Source organism: Pomacea canaliculata, linkage group LG8, assembly GCF_003073045.1.
Source record: "Pomacea canaliculata isolate SZHN2017 linkage group LG8, ASM307304v1, whole genome shotgun sequence".
NCBI classification, from domain to species: domain Eukaryota; kingdom Metazoa; phylum Mollusca; class Gastropoda; order Architaenioglossa; family Ampullariidae; genus Pomacea; species Pomacea canaliculata.
Window position 1 is genome coordinate 1,893,045 of NC_037597.1, and position 17,018 is coordinate 1,910,062.

A 17,018-nucleotide genomic window follows, 5' to 3' on the forward strand; every position below is an offset into this window, starting at 1 on the left:
TTGTGTATTTGAGACATTTTCTTTTGTACTTTAGTCTTCTTCAAGCCTATTCTTCTTGTCACTCAGAAAAGGAGAGGGAAAACCTTCTATCAAATATCAAATGTGGGCGAACATTGAGGTACGTTTCTTAATGTATCATTCTATACACACATATATATATATTGTGAATATATGAATCAGAGTTGGTACTTCATTACTCTCGAGTTCTGGCAGAGGGAAGCAGAGAAGAGATAGGTATGCATGTTGGGTAAACCCAGAATAACGTAGTTAAAGGTCTGATCCTTCTATTATAGTCACTATTTTGTTTTGTTAGTGTACTGTAGAGCACAAGTACAACAACAATGTAGGGCTTACAGGTTAGTTCTATAGTATAAGACTGAATACATGTAAAGATCAGACTTTTTATTCATGGCTGGTTTGACCCAGGTGGGGGAGGCAGGACACAGGGCATTATTACATGCAATCAGTCATTGTAAATTGCATCTATCTACCCCAAAAAGTATACAAGGTGGAAGTCGAAAGCATTGCCAGCTGCCTGAGGCGTTTTTCTTACCCTACCTTTTCTTGCAGTTGGGGTTGAGAACAAAATTTGGATGGTGAGAAGGGCCTGTAACGACTTCAAATAGCTGACGGAAGTTTTGTGTGCACATTGGCGTACGCTATTGTCTACACTGTAGTATTATTTGTTTTCCAATTATCATGTATGTTTGTTTACCCCCAAAGCTTAGAACGAGTAGCCTGTATCCATCTAGTAAATTTATTGTCCTTTCTACTAGATCAATATCTGCACTTCTGTGGCAATTACTCTGCAAGCACTTGTTTTTCTATGTATTTTTTTAAAACAATGGAACAAAAAGGATTAAGAAAAGGAGGAAGAGCAACAACAAAAAATAATATAGTTTGAAATTGTGAGTGGTTTAATTTGTGATTGTTTTCTTGTTTGGTCACCTTTTTTCTCCAATTCACTGTTTCAAACATCTTCCCTCTTCAATTTATGAATTACAAAATATTACAAGAAAATATTACAAAATATTACAAGAAATTCATTGTTTATCATTAGCACATACGAAGCACAGTCATGTCAATTAAAATCAGTGACTGTAAACACTGTGTTGTACACTTAAGCCACAAGTGTGACAACAGAAATAAAACAATACTTCTACTTATCCTACATCACCTGCTTTATCTCTATGGTGCAGGCTAATTTATAATTTACCTGGAGTTAAAAGAAACACTTTTTCAGATAGTGAATGGGCACTGTCAGGCATGAACTGATGGCCATTTGCATTGTTCAAAAAGTAAACGTACCCTAACCCAGATGAATTATCTTTTGTTGGTCACCATTAGGAATGAACTGAAAATATTATCCCCACTTGAAAAATACAAAACAAAAGATACAGGGAAACAAAAACAATGAAATTAAAGTTAAGAATTCAGTTGATTTGTTGTTGTCATTTGTGCTGTTCATCCTTCTGTTGTTCTTTCTCTTTATTTATTGTTGTTATTGTAATACAGTTGAGAATGCAGACAGTCCCAACCCTGATAGCAAGCCGTTTCTTCTCAGTTATGTTCTCAACTCTACCACAAGAACTGGTCCGTTGAGAAAGACGCCTTGGGCATTGCTTGTGACCACTCTGTGTGTAACTGTCAGGCATTCAGAAAGAAGACTACATGCTCATGCTCTGTAATCCAGAATTAATTCATTCCAGAAAATAGATTAAGTGGTAAATATTTGAAGATTTCAAAGTGCACAGCACCATATTGATATAGCTAGAGTCACATTTAGCAGGAAATTAAAGAGCCAATAATTTCATGGCAGAGTGCAAGTTCATCCAACTGCATATTATTACTTCACAACAAATATGGAGAGATAAGCACAAGAACCAGCAGAGGAGCTTTCATTGTCAAACTGTGCAGCTTTTTTTATTGCTGAATCACATGACCATTTACCAATTTAACGCTTATGGAGGCATAACTTTTTTTTAAATCAATTCATTATGTGGGTGGGTGGACCTGATATTGAGAAATGTTTGATAAAATGGCATCTGTATCTAGCAACAAATTAATCTTTAAAACATCTAAAGTGCAGTAATCAAATACATTGCTTAGTTGACTAGGTGCACATCCTATTCCATGTGTATATTTTGTGTGCATGCATCAGTGCCTGTGCGCCTTTACCTGCTATTGCAAGAATGAACACCTTGTATTTTTTTTTTTCTTTTCTTTCTCAAACAGGAATTTAGGAAGTTCAATCAGTCGGCAAGTGGCAAGGTTGTATGGCTCTATGAAACTGTTGTGAATTTCGTGACGAAAAAAATGTTGCTCATGTGGTTTTTTTTGTAGTCATCTACACACCTATTATTGATGCATTTTATATGGCTTTTGTGTTATACTATCATACAATATTAATAGTTATTGTAAGATCTCAGTGTTTGACAGTGTGTGTACATATACACCTGTTTGAGGATGGGTGCATACCTTTGTAAATCCAGTGTTTGACCCTTACCAGCTCTAAAAAGGTCTGAGAAAAAGAAATCTACTAAGCAGACCAAATTGTGACATTGCTATACTTATTTCAACATCATAATTTTGATAGTGTACTCTTATGAGGAATGAAGAGGTAAAGAAGTGAAAAAGCCAGACCATCATACAGGGCTTCCTATCCTTTCATCTGGTCAACCAAGGAGACAGGACAGACAGCAGCACAGGAGAAAGAGAAGGGTATGCTTCAGCAGGCACTATCTCCCCCTCCACCAGTCAGCAGTATTTTGTCCCATGCTGTCTGGAATGCGCACCAACATCCTAGCCTTACATGAAATTTTGCCTGGTACTCTTGTTATTAAACTTATTAATGAATAATAAACAGCAGAGCACTTGCAACTGTACTTCGCATGCATACCACAGTTGTATTATGCACACTATAGTATAATTGATCTACAAATATCAAAATAAAATGTTTGACATGAGAAACAGAAATTTCAACATAATACACGTACCATGGTAACAGTAAGAAGAAATCTACAACTTTTGATAACTGAATATTGTGGGGTTTTTTTATTTGTTGTTGTTTTTAGTGTGGTTAAATGGATCAATTCTTAATGGTGTTTTTGAAAGGATTTTAGTGCATGGTGTGTTTTGAGATCTGGTGTCAAAAAGCAACATTAGTGGGCGTATTTTATTGATAGATAATATTCTTGGGTGCAGTAATGGAATTTCTGGCCATGACAATTTTAATTTAGAACATTTATTACGGATTGCTGTTTTGTGAGATTTGGGGGAAAATGTGCCTAAAATTGAGATGGAATTTTCATTTTTTGTACTCTCAATATTGCAATAGCATAACTTTGACATATGTATTTGGTCACCTATTTTAAGATTTTCACAACCATTTTTTTGTGGCCAACTTCAACTTGGTAGCTGCATAATAATCACTGGAAGTGTGTAGGGCTAAAATGGTGGGGGAAAAGGGAATGATGTTAGATGCCAAGTCAGCAAGTGAGGCTGTATCATGGCAAAGAAGACCCACATGCAGAAAAAGAACATTTAAGACAAATCTGAACATATTACAACCAATCTTGTATTTGTGACAATTACTCAACCCTTTGGCCATGATTGTGGCTTTGCTGGGGAATGGGGACGGTGATTTTCATTACTTTTATTGCTAAGTTCAAGGTTTCTCCTTTCCAAAAATGTATAGGTTTCTTGGTCTGTTTACCTGAGAGCAGCAATAATAAAAAAAACACCCAGTATTGTCTTCAGTTATTAGCCAGTCTTTGTAATATTTATACTTTTCTGTCATGCCCAAAGGGTTAACTGTTGCACTAAACTCATGTGTAGGGTTGACACTACACATAAACAATATGAAAACTGATTTTTGGTCATTTTAATGCAAGCAACACAAAATTTTACTCTCATTCCATTCAGATCACCAGTCCCCTAGTATACTGTAAAACTCATTTCAAATTTTTTTTTTTTTCCTGCAGTGCTGTAACTCAGAATTACCACATTAAGAACCTGAAATAAAAATTATGAACAATTTAAGGGCAGCATATTATTTCTGGATGTCTGCACAATATTTTATTACTGTCTTTCTGCTTCAGGTATGCTTTTTTTTTCTCAGTCCACTGAAGCAGATCTGTTTCAGAGAGTAGGAGCCCCTTCCATTTGGAAATGCCTTGAAGTCTGTAAGACTGCATCAACTGACAGATTGAAGACTGGATGCACTGGTCTCTGCAAATAAAAATATATTAATAAATTTTAAAAAATACAATTAAATAATTTTTTTAAATAAAATTGATTCTCTCTCTCGGCATATCCACTATTGCTGCAATAGCTTATGTTCAATTTCATTATTTGGTATATAGATAACTTCCTCTAAATGTATTCCGATTTTCTGTTAGCCCACACATTATCTGTTACAATTTCTGGATGACTAGCACTTGTCCCTTTAGAGAAGATCACTTACCAAAAGGTTGTTAGGACTTCCGATAACGCAAGTGTGGGCTAAAACGCCTCCTGTAAAATGCTGGGCTACAGATAATCCAGAGAGGCAATAACATGTATGGTAGTGATCACGAGGTCTGCAACATATGGAGTGCTCATATAGCAGCCTACTTCTATTATTATACACATCCATGTCAGGTCTTAAAGTGATCGCTATGAACATGCAGACACTTTTAGAGCTCTTCTGAAAATTCTACAGAAGGAAAACATTTTGACAAGTATGTCAATGCTTTCCTCCCCCTACCCTGCCCCACATCTCTGTATGAGAGAGAGAGAGAGAAATTTTATGACTGAAACAGTAAAGATAACAAAATCTATGTTAGAACAGTGTTTATGACTGAACATTCTAAAATTACATCTACAAATGCTGTATTCAAAACCAATATTTTAATAAAAGCCAACAAGACTGGCCTAATTTCCTGGTCAAGACAATGTCATATTTCAGTGTTAAAGGCAGACGCAACGCACAAACTTGTGTGTAAATGATCTTTCCATGTGGAAGTATAACCAATGGGTCATATAAAATGCATATTTTGAACCTGTTCAAAGCCAAAATATTTTAAATAATGAGCAATGTACAGCTGTGCTGTTTTCAAAGCTAGTCTATATTCTACTTAAAGGCTGAACTTTTTCCTAAGAGCAGAAAAGAATGGGTTTTATCCAGACAGGTGGGAGACATGCTGACTACTCCATGCAGTCAAGTACCTTCACTTCCTGGTCAAACCATTCTTTCCTACCAAATGATGAAAGTTAAGCCTTTAACTTCAATTATTTTTTTTCTACGTACTTTCCTGGTTTGTCAAGGAGACCACCCAGCGGATGCTGACAACAGATGAGCACATATTCTTGCAAAGCCTCTTGACTGAACATCCAGCCAGATGCACTCAAAGCTAAATCATCTATTAAAACAGAAAAAACAGACCTTACCAACAAGTCACTCTTGGCAGAGATAAAAGCAGCTACAAGGTGCTTTATCAAACTCTGATCTTGGCATCCATTTCTACAGCTATGACTTCATTATTTGTTTATTACTAAATAAATGTAATGCTTTCTTACCTTCCTGGCACAACACCATATGAATGACAGGAAATGCAGCACCTTGCCAGAAGGAGTAGCAGCCATCAACCAACTTGTTAGTGCGGCCTTGAAATCCGCCTTCATATTTCATTTGGCGCATTGCTGTCCATCGCTACAGCAAAAACATGATTCAGATTGTAACATTGAATGTTATTACACTATTATCTTCATGATGGTCATGGCACTGTTGTCACTGCTTTCTAACAGAACTTTTGAAAGCAGATGAACGGGTACTAAGCTAGCCAAGAGCCTTCTTAACAAAACTATCACTATGTTCTGAATGAGAGGAATGGAGTGAGGCAAGGTTGTATGCTCTCATCGACAATCTTCCTGATCATCATAGACTGGATCATGAGAAAAACAATCTCTAACAGCAACACGGGCGTTCAGTGGACATTCGCCAGGCAACTTGAGGATTTCGACTTTGTGAATGACACAAGCCGCAACATGCACAGACAAAGCTCACTCAGCTCCCAGAAGAAGCAGCGATGACTGGCCTGACCATCAACATCAAGAAGATGGAGGTAATGCGGGTCAACAAGAAGCAAGAAACCCCACTACAACTACATGGGGAATGTATTAAAGAGTCTGACCGTTTCACCTACTTTGGCAGCAGTCAGCAAAGATGGAGGTATAGATAAAGATGTAAGAAGCCGAATAAACAAAGCCAGGCTTTCATTCCACACCCTACGATCTGTCTGGAACTCCAAGGCTTTATCTTTACACTCCACAATCCGCATCTTTAACACAAATGTAAAGTCAGTCCTGTATGGATCTGAGACAGCGTGTAACTAAACACCATCATCAACAACATTCAGACATTCGTCAACAGATGTCTGCGCCACATCCTCAACATCAGATGGCCCGAGATCTCCAACACAGACCTGTGGCAGAAAACCAACCAAAAACCTGCCAGCCAAGACATCAAGAAGTGGGGTTGGATTAGTCACACCTTGCGAAAGCCAGGCGACAGTTTAACAAGACAAGCTCTGGGCTGGAACCCACAGGGGAGGAGCAGGGTTGGGAGACCCAGACAGACATGGAGGAGATCAGTCCACAGAGAGGCGAAGGCAGCTGGCATGACATGGTCCCAACTGGAAAGGGACACCCAGAACCAGGTCCAATAGCGGGGTGTAGTTGCGGCCCTATGCTCCACTGGGGGCAACTAGGATCGAGAGAGAAAATGTTCTGAATGAAGATAAAAATGTGAGAGTATCTTATATCAGATGGTATCAGTTGTTGCAAATGCCATCAAAGAAAACTTGTATTACAAGAGGAATGGTGGAATCTTGATGCACAGAGGAAACGCAAAACAAAATAATAAAGATGCATGCACTACTAGCTGACTCTTAACAGTAGTATTTCCTTTTAAAAAATGAGGCAATATCTTACCAATAGGCGTGGAATGTCACACAGCTGGGGCTGATTTAAAATAACCAGAGCAGCTAAGCCACAAAAGGAGTAGCCCCCATGTGCTTCCTGCCCAGGAAAACCTGCAAATCCTCCCTCATAGGTCTGACACCTAGTACAGGAGAAACATATTTAACAAAATTTAAAACAATACAATTATAAACACAAGAACTGCAGATATAGACCCACTATGTCAGCTTTCCTAGACGTAAGGAAAGAGCTACATAATGATTTTTATCAACTTCTGATAGTTCGCCAAAAATGTAAGAAATATCACGCCACCACAGTGTCGATAACCTCTAAGCTTTTCCTCTTATGAAAGGTGCTTGGGAAAAAAATGCTTTGTAGATGTGGGGCAACTGATCTATTATTGCAGGATCTGATGGAAAAGAGCTACAAACTTTATTTCAACACCGTTCAGCAAATTGTCTCTAACATTGTGCAATACTTAATGGCCAGAGAGCTGCTGACATACAGATTTATAAATTTTAGATTTAAACCAACATTTTCACCTTCTGATCCACTCAGCTGTTCCTGAAAACAACTCTTTGGTGCACATGTTAGTTAGTCGAGCTGATGAAGCTGCACAGTAAGCACCCCTTTAAAAAAAAAAAAAAAATTTATGTCCATAAAAAAAATACTAAAGTACATGCATGTGCACACAAACACATGTATTTGCTACTATTTCTATTGCAACATATTAGTATTGGCTAAATAAAAAATTTCCAGGCCCAGCTCTCTCATCAATACATCTTCCTGTTTTGCCAAGTTTCAAATCCAAATTTGATTTCTGATTATTGTTTCTACAGTGTAGAAACTTTAATTTGCACTATTCTTCAAAGCTCTGGCACAATATTGTACCATGTTCACCCCTTTTCTTTTTAATTTAAAAAACTTTTCATGTTTCATTTATAAAACTGAATCAAAATTTTTACAGGGCTATTGCAATCTTTTTTTCGGTGGTTTTATCTTAATCTGATTCCAGTGCAAATCTCCATTTAAAAAATATTTCCTTACCTGATATCCACTTCCCCTCCTTCATGCATTCTAAAGGCACCTTCCTCATCTCTCATTAACATTAAAAACTGGTACAAGCCCGACCTGAAATCATTGTTTCCATGCAGTGATATAAATGATAATGATTCAAATTTTTTTTTTAGTTTTCTATAACAAACAGAGAAAAAAGGTACAGCTTATAATTTAGATTGTCATAAAATACTTAAGCAGATATCACTGTTCCATCCCACCTGTTCAGAACTTTGAAAACATCTTCAGTGACTGTTGCTAAAATAGCCAGAGTATTGACAGCTGCGTAAGTTGGTGCAAGGTGAGGAACCTGACCTGGACCACCTGAAAAAATGTTTGAAGACCTAAAATGTCACATTAGTAAACATTCTTTTCATTAAGAACCCAGACCCTAATGAAGCTCTGATTATCTTACTACATTAGCATGACAATCACGGTCTGCAGTTTATTTGGTTTCTAAACTAATTTTTCATCTAAGTCCACATATCTGCATAATAATGTGCTCTTATTTCCATACTGTTACCATTTTTGTTGACTTAAATTTTAACTCTTCTTGAAATGGGAAAAAGGAATAAAAACCAAGAAAACCTATAAAAAAAATCACAGCTTTGACATGCATTTGAATAAAGGACAAACTAAAAAGAAATGACAACTCAAGTACCTAACTAAAATACCATTTACCAAAGCAATATGATACAGAGAAGTCATCTTTCACAGTAATGAACAGTTAATTACAGAACAGTCTATACTCCAAAACAATTTTGCTTCAATGATAAAAATAATTTACCATTCTTCAGGTAAAATTTTCTCTTCATTGGTAAAAAGATTTCACTTTATCTGTATTGGTAAAAATAGTTCTACTTCAAGTGAATGTTTCATGCCATACGCAAGCAACTTGGGCCATATCATTGCAAAAATAATTCAAAACAGAAATGGCTAAAAAACACAAAGCCAACAAGAAAAGGATGTTAGAAATTAGACATTACTTTGCATGAAAACTTAATAACAAAATGTTCACAATAAAACTTTGATTGATCAGTTACACCAGTCAAAAAGCGTTTGTGAAGCATGAAAGAGTGGTAAGAATAGGGGAAGTTTGATATTACGTATGTTTTTACTTTAGGGGGTTCAAAAAAATGGAAACAAAAGTTTATGAAAATTACCTCCAAAGCCTCCCTTTGGATGCTGACATCTCCCAAGAAAATCTGCAATTCTAAATGTTTAATCAATTCGATGTGTCATTATTTTCAATAAAAGGTATATTGTTATTAATATCACCTTAGTAATTAGTCAGTAACTTTGAACTGGCAGTGCTAAGAAAGACTTTAGACTGTTATAAATGATATAGTGCCATCTTTATCAATCAAAAAGAAGCATTCTCAGACAAATGTGTCAACAGAATATACAAAATAAGTGACAAAGAGTAAAACAGCATACTCAATATTACTTTTTGAGGACAGACTAAGTATTCTGAATTGTGAAAAATTAAGTACTCTAATCTTAGTTACGTTTCAGGAAAATTGGATCAATTATATTAAATCAGTCATCAGAATAAGAGAATCAGACATTGATTTTATAAGAGTGAAAAATGAATACCCACTGTAAGGCATGCTCCTCACTAACGTGGTATTCCAGCAAATCCAAACTGTGTACAATCCAGTAACAAAGCCAAGGTCGACTTGCATCCAGACACTGTAAAATATCACATTAATAATGCAATATGGAAAAAAAACTACATATTATGTAAAATGTTTTAACACCGAATCAAAACAATAACTCGGATTATCAAACATACCCTCCAACATTTTTCTAAAAAAATCTCTTTTGGTAAAAAGTCTAAAAGCAAAATAATTTTCATGGGTTGAAAAGTCCAAGAAAAATCAAATAAAGTTAAGAGGAGCCATCAAAAATATTTGTCTGAGAAATGAAAGGTACTACTGACAATGAATTTATTGCTTTAACTTTTCTCATCCGAAAACCAAATAATGTTAAGATATTAAAAGAACTCACCTGATAAGACTGAGAAAGAGTCTTCAGACCCTTCAGAAGAAATTCTCTGTGATTGTTCCTTTCTAAAAGTGGAATACTGAAAAAAAAATGTAAAAGGCTTCACCTTCATTTTCTGATTGTGGTGATATTTAAACATTACAGGCGGTCCTCAACTTACGACGCTGTTCCACTCCTACGTTGCGTCATAAACCGATTTTCCCTGTAAGTTGGAACATACCTACATACTGTACGCAAATAACATACTATAAGCACTTATCCTATCCTAACACAGTAATTATCAAAAAACACTTATAAAATAAAAATAAATTTTATATAAATATAAAATAAACGAAGTTCGCATTATGACGTTTATGATGCAAAACCTCATAAGTGGAAACAAGGCTTCATGCAGTAAATGGGAGATGTGTCGTAACCATGAAACATCATAACTTGGGGCTGACGTACCCCGAGGACCGCCTGTATGTATTAACATGATTGGCTCTTTAACACTTGTTCTAACACTTGATTGCAATAATATCCATTGCACAAACATGTCTATTACAACTAGCTAACCTGCCGCTTATATAATGGAACATAGAATATATCAGAATAAGTCTTCAAATTTAGCACATAAATTAAAACAATACTTACTCCGGATATATATCAAGCTTGTTGCAAAAAGATGCATACATGCTGGATACTGAACTTTCAACTTCTTTCTGGAAGCAGCAAAAAAGGAAAAAAATTACTACTGCACAACAGTGGCATAATATAAATACAGCACAATCCAGCTAATTCAAGCAAATACTGCGCCTAACATAAAATTATTATTTACAAAGTGCTTACCTCCACCTGCAGTTGCCTTATACAATGTTTACTGAATGACATAAAATGACATGTGTATGACACTACAGTGCAATAAGATACAAAATGTGGTTGTGCTGTGCATTAACAGTGAACTGGGTTTGCTCTCCAATATGGTCCATGATGCAAAATCTACAATTCAAAGAAAATGAGGGTGTGCTTCATCTCTGTGAAATTATGTATGAAAGTTCAAGCATGTGCTCTCTCTCGCTCTGTATGTGTCCTGCTTACTAGCCTGTGGTAACAGCGGAGTATTTCCCATACTGTATTTTGTTATCTTTAAAGCATTTAAAAGTATGTATGAAGACAGAGGTGTTAGATAACCATTCGAATTAAGGCTAGTTCTTTTTTTTAGAATTATTTGAGAATTGTTAAATTCCTACATGCTCCTCCTTGGTTCAGTATTTATTTGTGTATCGAGTCCTGGAAATGAAGCAGAGCTTGTTTGGTTTTTAGATTTCCTAGATTAGTAAATTCTCCGCTGATGGATGTATTCACTGATAACATCTTTGCAATTATTTTGGTGCTTAAAACAAAATAACCTACTTGTTCCCGAGTTGTTGGAGTCTCCTGGTAATCATTTTTGAATCTTGACTGTTCAAAATTCGCTTCTAAACAACGAAGTTTCGATACTTTTTCGTCGTTGGCCATTACTATGCTGTTGAGAGACAACTACGGCCGCTCGTCTACACTTCCGCTCGTCTACACAAAGGGAGATCATCTACATGATTACATATATCACTTCCCTTTGGCACGGAAAATCTAATAGTGCAGATATGTAAAAATAATTTAATCGTCTTCTTGTTGTATGCTGCATGCACAAAGAAAAAGATATTTAGAACTATATGGGCTGTCGTGTAATTGTTTGGTTTTTTTTTGTTGTTTTTTGAAACACCTGGCAACTCGATGTAGTACACGTAGATAACTATTTTTTTAAATTCGAGGTGTGCGGGACATTTTTTTTTAACTTAAAGTTCCACTTCTTCCACACAGCAGATGATGACTGTGAGGTGCTGGAACCATGGATGACTTGTTTAATTCCTCATCAATTCTATCGTTATCGTTTTTGTCTTTTTGTGTAGCTGTCACGACGCCGCTAGTGCCTCGATCTCGTCTTTCACTCTCGTTCTTTCACTCAGAAAAAAGAATTCGCTTGTACGAGTCTGCCCGTGTTTACTAAACGAAAACTCAAAAGAACAAAATCCTGACTAGAAAAATACAGTCACTAACACAACGGCTTTTTCTTTGACTATCACACTCAATCTCTACTCACTCGCGAGGCACATTGTCTTGGAAAAGGCTGATCTCTTCTAACTCACTCCGTCTTCTATCCGCTCTCTGACCTAGCTCCTTCTTCTTCCACTCGCTAACGTTCTTCCTTTTCTATCTACTCTCTAACGTCCTCTTCTTCTATCTGCCCTCTAACGTCTTTCTCCTTCTCGCTGCTTCCCAACGTCTCTCTTCGTCTAGCTCCTTCCTAACGTTACCTCATTTTGACGTCACTATTTTTTTTACGTCACTTTACGTCATTTATCACGTTCCATTTAGAGAACGTCCATCATTCGCACCATGAACGTGTATTTATGGACTGATGTCTGTATGCCGAGACTCACTCTCGGCCTCTTGCGAAGTGATCCGCGGTCAGTCTCGGCGAACCTGAGGCCGGTCGTACTTCCGGAAGAGCCGGAAATGAAATTTAATGAGACGTTTTGATATCAACAAAATAATTACCAGCGGCGGCGTTTGGGGGTTGCAAATGAGGCGGCCAGCCCCAGGCCCCGCTCTCGAAGGGGCCCCGCGGTCATCTTTAATCTGGTATCGTTCTATAGCTCACGCTGGTCTAACACGTGGACGTTTCACGTACCAATGACAAATACGAGGTTAAAAAAAAAAAAGGTCGTCCATAACCTTTTATATATATAGATCGTTGGGGAATATGTACGTGTAAGAGACCTTACTTTCTCGAAGTTCAGCTTTATGGGAGAGCAATGGCCATTTCCTCTCCCTTGCTGCTTTACTTCCCCCAAGAGTCAGCTCCCCACTAATGCTAATTAACTGGGTGGGGGAAGTTTGCTGTGCCACACAAGTATCAAACCGAACCAGTGCGCCTATCCTTCTGGACGCCAGCCTTCTCGACTGCTTTCCCTTGACTACAGTACCTTTTTTTTCCCCGCTATCTCCTACCTACATTGAGCTTACCCATGGGGTGTGCGGTCGTTAACTTGGGCCTCGACCGATTAGGCGTTAATTTTAATTCTTATCAGCGGTGATTACCGATGGCATTAGTTTCTCTAAATAACCCCACTTATAAACGCACTGGTGCTGTCACTGAAAACTTGGGCAGCTGTACAATATTGTATATGAATTTAAACTTCAAAGTGTTGTGTGTGATAAGACATCATACAAATGATTGATATCAATTATCACATTATACAGTATAAATCAGACACTGTCTCCAGCATGAGCTTGACAACATTATCAGATGCAACAGATTGAATGTACAACTCAGATCTTCATTTTTAAAACTTGGAAGGCAAGTCCTAGACAAATATCATCAATCTGGATGACACAAGATCACAGACTGAAAGACTGACAAAACAGGCAAGGGGCAAGAAGTTTATTCATAACCCAGTGGGAGCACTTATAGGCCAACAAATGTGCCAACACATTGCAAGAACACAACTGATGAATTATGTATTAAAATAATTGCATACAATAAAAATAAATAAGTAGTAATGTTATTCACTCATTCATCCCTTTACCAGCTGATGAACAAGACTGGTTGTCAGCAAACTGGGTGGTGGGTTAGAACAGCACGATAGTTGCACTGGTTGACATCACCAGTCAAGTCACTCTTTAGAAGCAGGTAAAAAGGTCTTGCATGGTATGTCCAGTCCATTTGTTTATGTCAGCCAAACTGAATAATCACAAATGTACATATTATTTACCTCTTTTTTTTTTTTAGCTTGAAAAAGAGCACACATACACAAAGGTTCTTATAAAATTTATTAGATTCACATACTTTCCTTTCAACACATTTGTTTTGTTTTTCACAAGCATGTGCTTATGCATGGAATATTTCTTTCCCATCATACAGACTAAATATGGAGCTTATGCAAATAAGGTGATATCTTCTGGAAGTGCTTGCATTCTGACTGAGGCTCAGCAACATTCCATTTAATAAAACTGAAGAAGATTGACACTAATTAACTTGGCAACTATATTGTGGTTTGTGGAAAACTATATGCACCTTTAGACAGGTTAACCTCACAAAAGCCTCCAACAATCATCTGGGAAAGAAAGATTTGAGACTCAAACTGCCGACAAAGCTCAATGGTGAAACAAAATGACATGCAGCTTGAACCTGAAACAAGGAACCAAATGGATGGTAAATGATAAAATCTCAACCAATCATCACTATTTAATTAAATGAAAATTTTTGTTTAAATGTTATACAATTCTCTTGTCGTTTCCTTAGTGCTTACAAATGATAATTATACCACAGGGAACATCGTCTTCTACAGTTACTGGTGAGTTAACAAAACATGGAGATGTCATTAGTTTGTTGTCCTTGGACTGACCTTTAAAAAATAGCATTGTACATTATGACTTACTCAATGCTCTACTTTAAAGTCAGAAAAATCAAGGGATGATATTTGTCTTTCATTCTTGAAGGTGCAGTCAGTGATTTTAGAAGATGGACTTCCCTCATTTTTTAGCCAGTTCTTCCTAAACAAAATTTTAGATATGCATTAGTATCAGGCACTAATAAGTCAGTACAATATTTTGTATAATGTTTGGCATGTCTCCATTTCTGTTATTTCTTGATGACAGGAGTTAGTAGGCTGGTTGAAAGTCCTTAGTGTTTGGGTGTGATTAATTTGTGTTAGTAATGATAGGCTGGAATGAATGAGTTGTTTTTGCTATTCATAGTTGTATATGCAGGTGGAAGTATACACATTCTAAATAATCAGTATTTGTATACAAATACTTACATATATGCCACATTGTTGGCTTCCCCTTGAACAACTCCCTTGACTGTACCCTCTCGGGTGTTCATCACCCATCCGACACAGTTTCTCGACTTGGCTGTATCCTTAGTAAACTAAAACATTTCCCACATCATTTACTTGAATGGTGATGGAATTTTTCAATGACTGTGCATAATACATTCTGACAAAAGTGGCATTTAAAAGAATGCTACTCCATCAAATTCTTCCATAAATAAAAACTGCATGACACATATTCCTTGATCTAGCTAGACATTTCTTAGTACTACTGAAGTACTACTTCTCCTGGTTCAGCACTTTAGAATCTAATAGTATACATAAGAAGAGTGTCTAAAAAGAACTTCCAATTCCAATTGATGATAAAAAATGATCTGCAATAAAACACAACAAAGATATGCAGACCACTGTTGACATTAACGCTAAAGGAAATGTCCGAACAGGAAATCGGGAGGAAATTTTACAATATTTCAGATAAAGAAAATTTGACAGGTAATTTGATAAATAATTAGGCACTAGAAATTTAGCATGCACATAGAAAATAAGATCCAAGCCTGAATTAATGAATCTTGTTTTCTATTTTTTAAAAAAGCCATTAGTGATACTCTAGTGACACTTTTAAGTGTTAACTGTTATCCATTTTTTTTTCCTAAGTGATATTGTCTTTCTTGTAAATAGTTCATGTTATTTACATAACAATAACTCATCATGATTCAAAAGATTATCCGCTTAGCAAAAACATATAAGCTATCAATAGAAAAATGCAAGACTAAACATGCAGAATGTGAAAAGTTTCAAAATAACAACCTAATAATTGACATTTATCTTCTAACTGCACCCCACTAAGCGAGTCCCGTGGAAAAAATTTTCAATTCATCGTTTAATTTGTAAAGTGCATCAAGCAAACAGTTTGCATAAATATTATCCAAATGTTATTCACCTTGCGAAAAAAGACACCTGTTTTGAGCAACAAACAAAAAAGAGCCATATTAATTATAAAATGACATGATAATATGGTTTACATTTTAATTATATATGTATTTAGACTGACGAGCTTACAAGCATCTTCCTCGCTACCTCAAACATAATGTCTTAAAAGTTTTTAATTACAAAATAAAAAAAAGATCACGTTCAAATTTAGTGATATTGGGGTTATGAGCTGTTGAAAGTTTAGAACCTGTTATGGCAAAAGATATCCAATTTTACAGGATAGCAATGTGTGTAGCAATGCAGGCTTCAAAAAAAATATTAAAAAGTTTAACAAGAAAGAAAACTGTTACAACTATGCTGTGCAGTCAACGTCAGCAAGCTGAAGCACGATTTTAAAAAAAATGCACATTTAAACAATTTAGCTGTTTGATGTTATTTACTTATACCGTGCCTCTTATATCTGACATGGCTGTTATGGGTGAAGCAAAATCGAGTGTTACAGGGGTGGGGATGGGGAAGTCGACTTGACCATATGCCAGTTCGACCATCAGTCGATTCGATCAAATCAAGGACGTGTATAGGGATATTAGTTCGTTATCAAATCATCATCTTTGCGATAATTCACCACAAAATAAGCGAATTTTTTAATGTACTCTCCTTTCTCGTCCTTGGCTGATGCAAGTCGATCTTGCTCTCGACTGAATAACTGAACATCGATCTAAAATGTTGTCGCCATTAACTGTTAATTAACATTGCTCGAATTACAGCTGATATGGCGAGACGCTTCCAATCCAAACTGAACCAACCACCTACCAAAGTAATAAGAAATAATAAAATAACAGAAACAGTCGCTAACAATGAATGGTTATGGTGCTGCGACCTCCGGCAGTCTATAGTAATTGTGCCATGTTACCCTACATAATATACATCATGTGCAATGGAGACGTCGATGCATTCTTGTCCACCGCACGCATGAACTGATCCACAAACATCACATCTTTCTCACTCAGCATGAATTAGCGTTTTGTACCCTGAACTGTTCCAAACACCTCGAAGTCTACCGATAACAAATTTCGTGACGCCATAGTCAGCTAATCTCGCCTAAAAACACATAGAGTTACCTTTCGTGCCTATGTTTTGTTACAAAGTAAATGGTTGGTGAGCTGATTAGTCGTCGTCAAATTAGATATCACGATAGAAAAAGAGTTTGAA

The 17,018-nt window shown here is 36.5% G+C and overlaps 3 protein-coding genes across 10 annotated transcripts in view; 1 reads left to right on the forward strand and 2 right to left on the reverse strand.

Moving 5' to 3' along the window:
• Positions 1 to 3,732, forward strand: part of LOC112570049 (crossover junction endonuclease MUS81-like) — a 34,976-nt gene extending 31,244 nt beyond the window's left edge. For 4 of the 7 annotated variants that reach the window (XM_025248239.1, XM_025248238.1, XM_025248237.1 and 1 more), the window contains 2 exons: positions 67 to 118; positions 2,236 to 3,732. In XM_025248239.1, coding sequence (XP_025104024.1) covers positions 67 to 118; positions 2,236 to 2,343 — 160 coding nt within the window. In that variant the 3' untranslated portion in view covers positions 2,344 to 3,732. Of the gene's footprint in view, positions 1 to 34; positions 119 to 570 lie in introns of all 7 variants that reach the window. The other 3 variants (XM_025248241.1, XM_025248243.1, XM_025248240.1) reach the window with 3 other exon arrangements.
• A 136-nt stretch (positions 3,733 to 3,868) lies between these two features.
• LOC112570052 (protein farnesyltransferase subunit beta-like) lies at positions 3,869 to 12,627 on the reverse strand. Of its 2 annotated transcripts, none has more exons than XM_025248248.1 (13): positions 12,143 to 12,627; positions 10,657 to 10,724; positions 10,027 to 10,102; positions 9,617 to 9,708; positions 9,180 to 9,229; positions 8,238 to 8,340; positions 8,008 to 8,091; positions 7,503 to 7,589; positions 6,973 to 7,102; positions 5,560 to 5,692; positions 5,291 to 5,402; positions 4,466 to 4,580; positions 3,869 to 4,230 (listed from the first exon to the last, which is right to left on the reverse strand). In XM_025248248.1, exons 2-13 carry the CDS (start codon positions 10,695 to 10,697, stop codon positions 4,141 to 4,143), a joined length of 1,113 nt encoding a protein of 370 aa, XP_025104033.1. In that variant the 5' UTR covers positions 10,698 to 10,724; positions 12,143 to 12,627; the 3' UTR covers positions 3,869 to 4,140. The 2 variants fall into 2 exon arrangements, with proteins under 2 accessions (XP_025104033.1, XP_025104032.1); XM_025248247.1 differs by lacking the exon at positions 12,143 to 12,627 and adding an exon at positions 11,416 to 11,585.
• Positions 12,628 to 13,471: 844 nt separating this feature from the next.
• LOC112569964 (acylphosphatase-1-like) lies at positions 13,472 to 16,955 on the reverse strand. Its single transcript, XM_025248090.1, has 6 exons — positions 16,837 to 16,955; positions 15,817 to 15,833; positions 14,865 to 14,974; positions 14,484 to 14,598; positions 14,120 to 14,233; positions 13,472 to 13,786 (listed from the first exon to the last, which is right to left on the reverse strand). The coding sequence occupies exons 1-4, from the start codon at positions 16,889 to 16,891 to the stop codon at positions 14,484 to 14,486; spliced, it is 297 nt and encodes a 98-aa protein (XP_025103875.1). The 5' UTR covers positions 16,892 to 16,955; the 3' UTR covers positions 13,472 to 13,786; positions 14,120 to 14,233.
• Positions 16,956 to 17,018: the final 63 nt, after the last annotated feature.

Coding starts and splice junctions, on each gene's coding strand:
- LOC112570052 (XM_025248247.1), bottom strand. CDS start 11,520: ATGGCCAACGACGAAAAAGTATCGAAACTTCGTTGTTTAGAAGCGAAT. Junction 10,725..11,415: donor CTCCAACAACTCGGGAACAA/GTAGGTTATTTT, acceptor TGCTGCTTCCAG/AAAGAAGTTGAAAGTTCAGT. Junction 7,103..7,502: donor ACAGCTGAGTGGATCAGAAG/GTGAAAATGTTG, acceptor CTCCTGTACTAG/GTGTCAGACCTATGAGGGAG.
- LOC112569964 (XM_025248090.1), bottom strand. CDS start 16,891: ATGGCGTCACGAAATTTGTTATCGGTAGACTTCGAGGTGTTTGGAACA. Junction 14,599..14,864: donor GCCAACAATGTGGCATATAT/GTAAGTATTTGT, acceptor AATTTTGTTTAG/GAAGAACTGGCTAAAAAATG.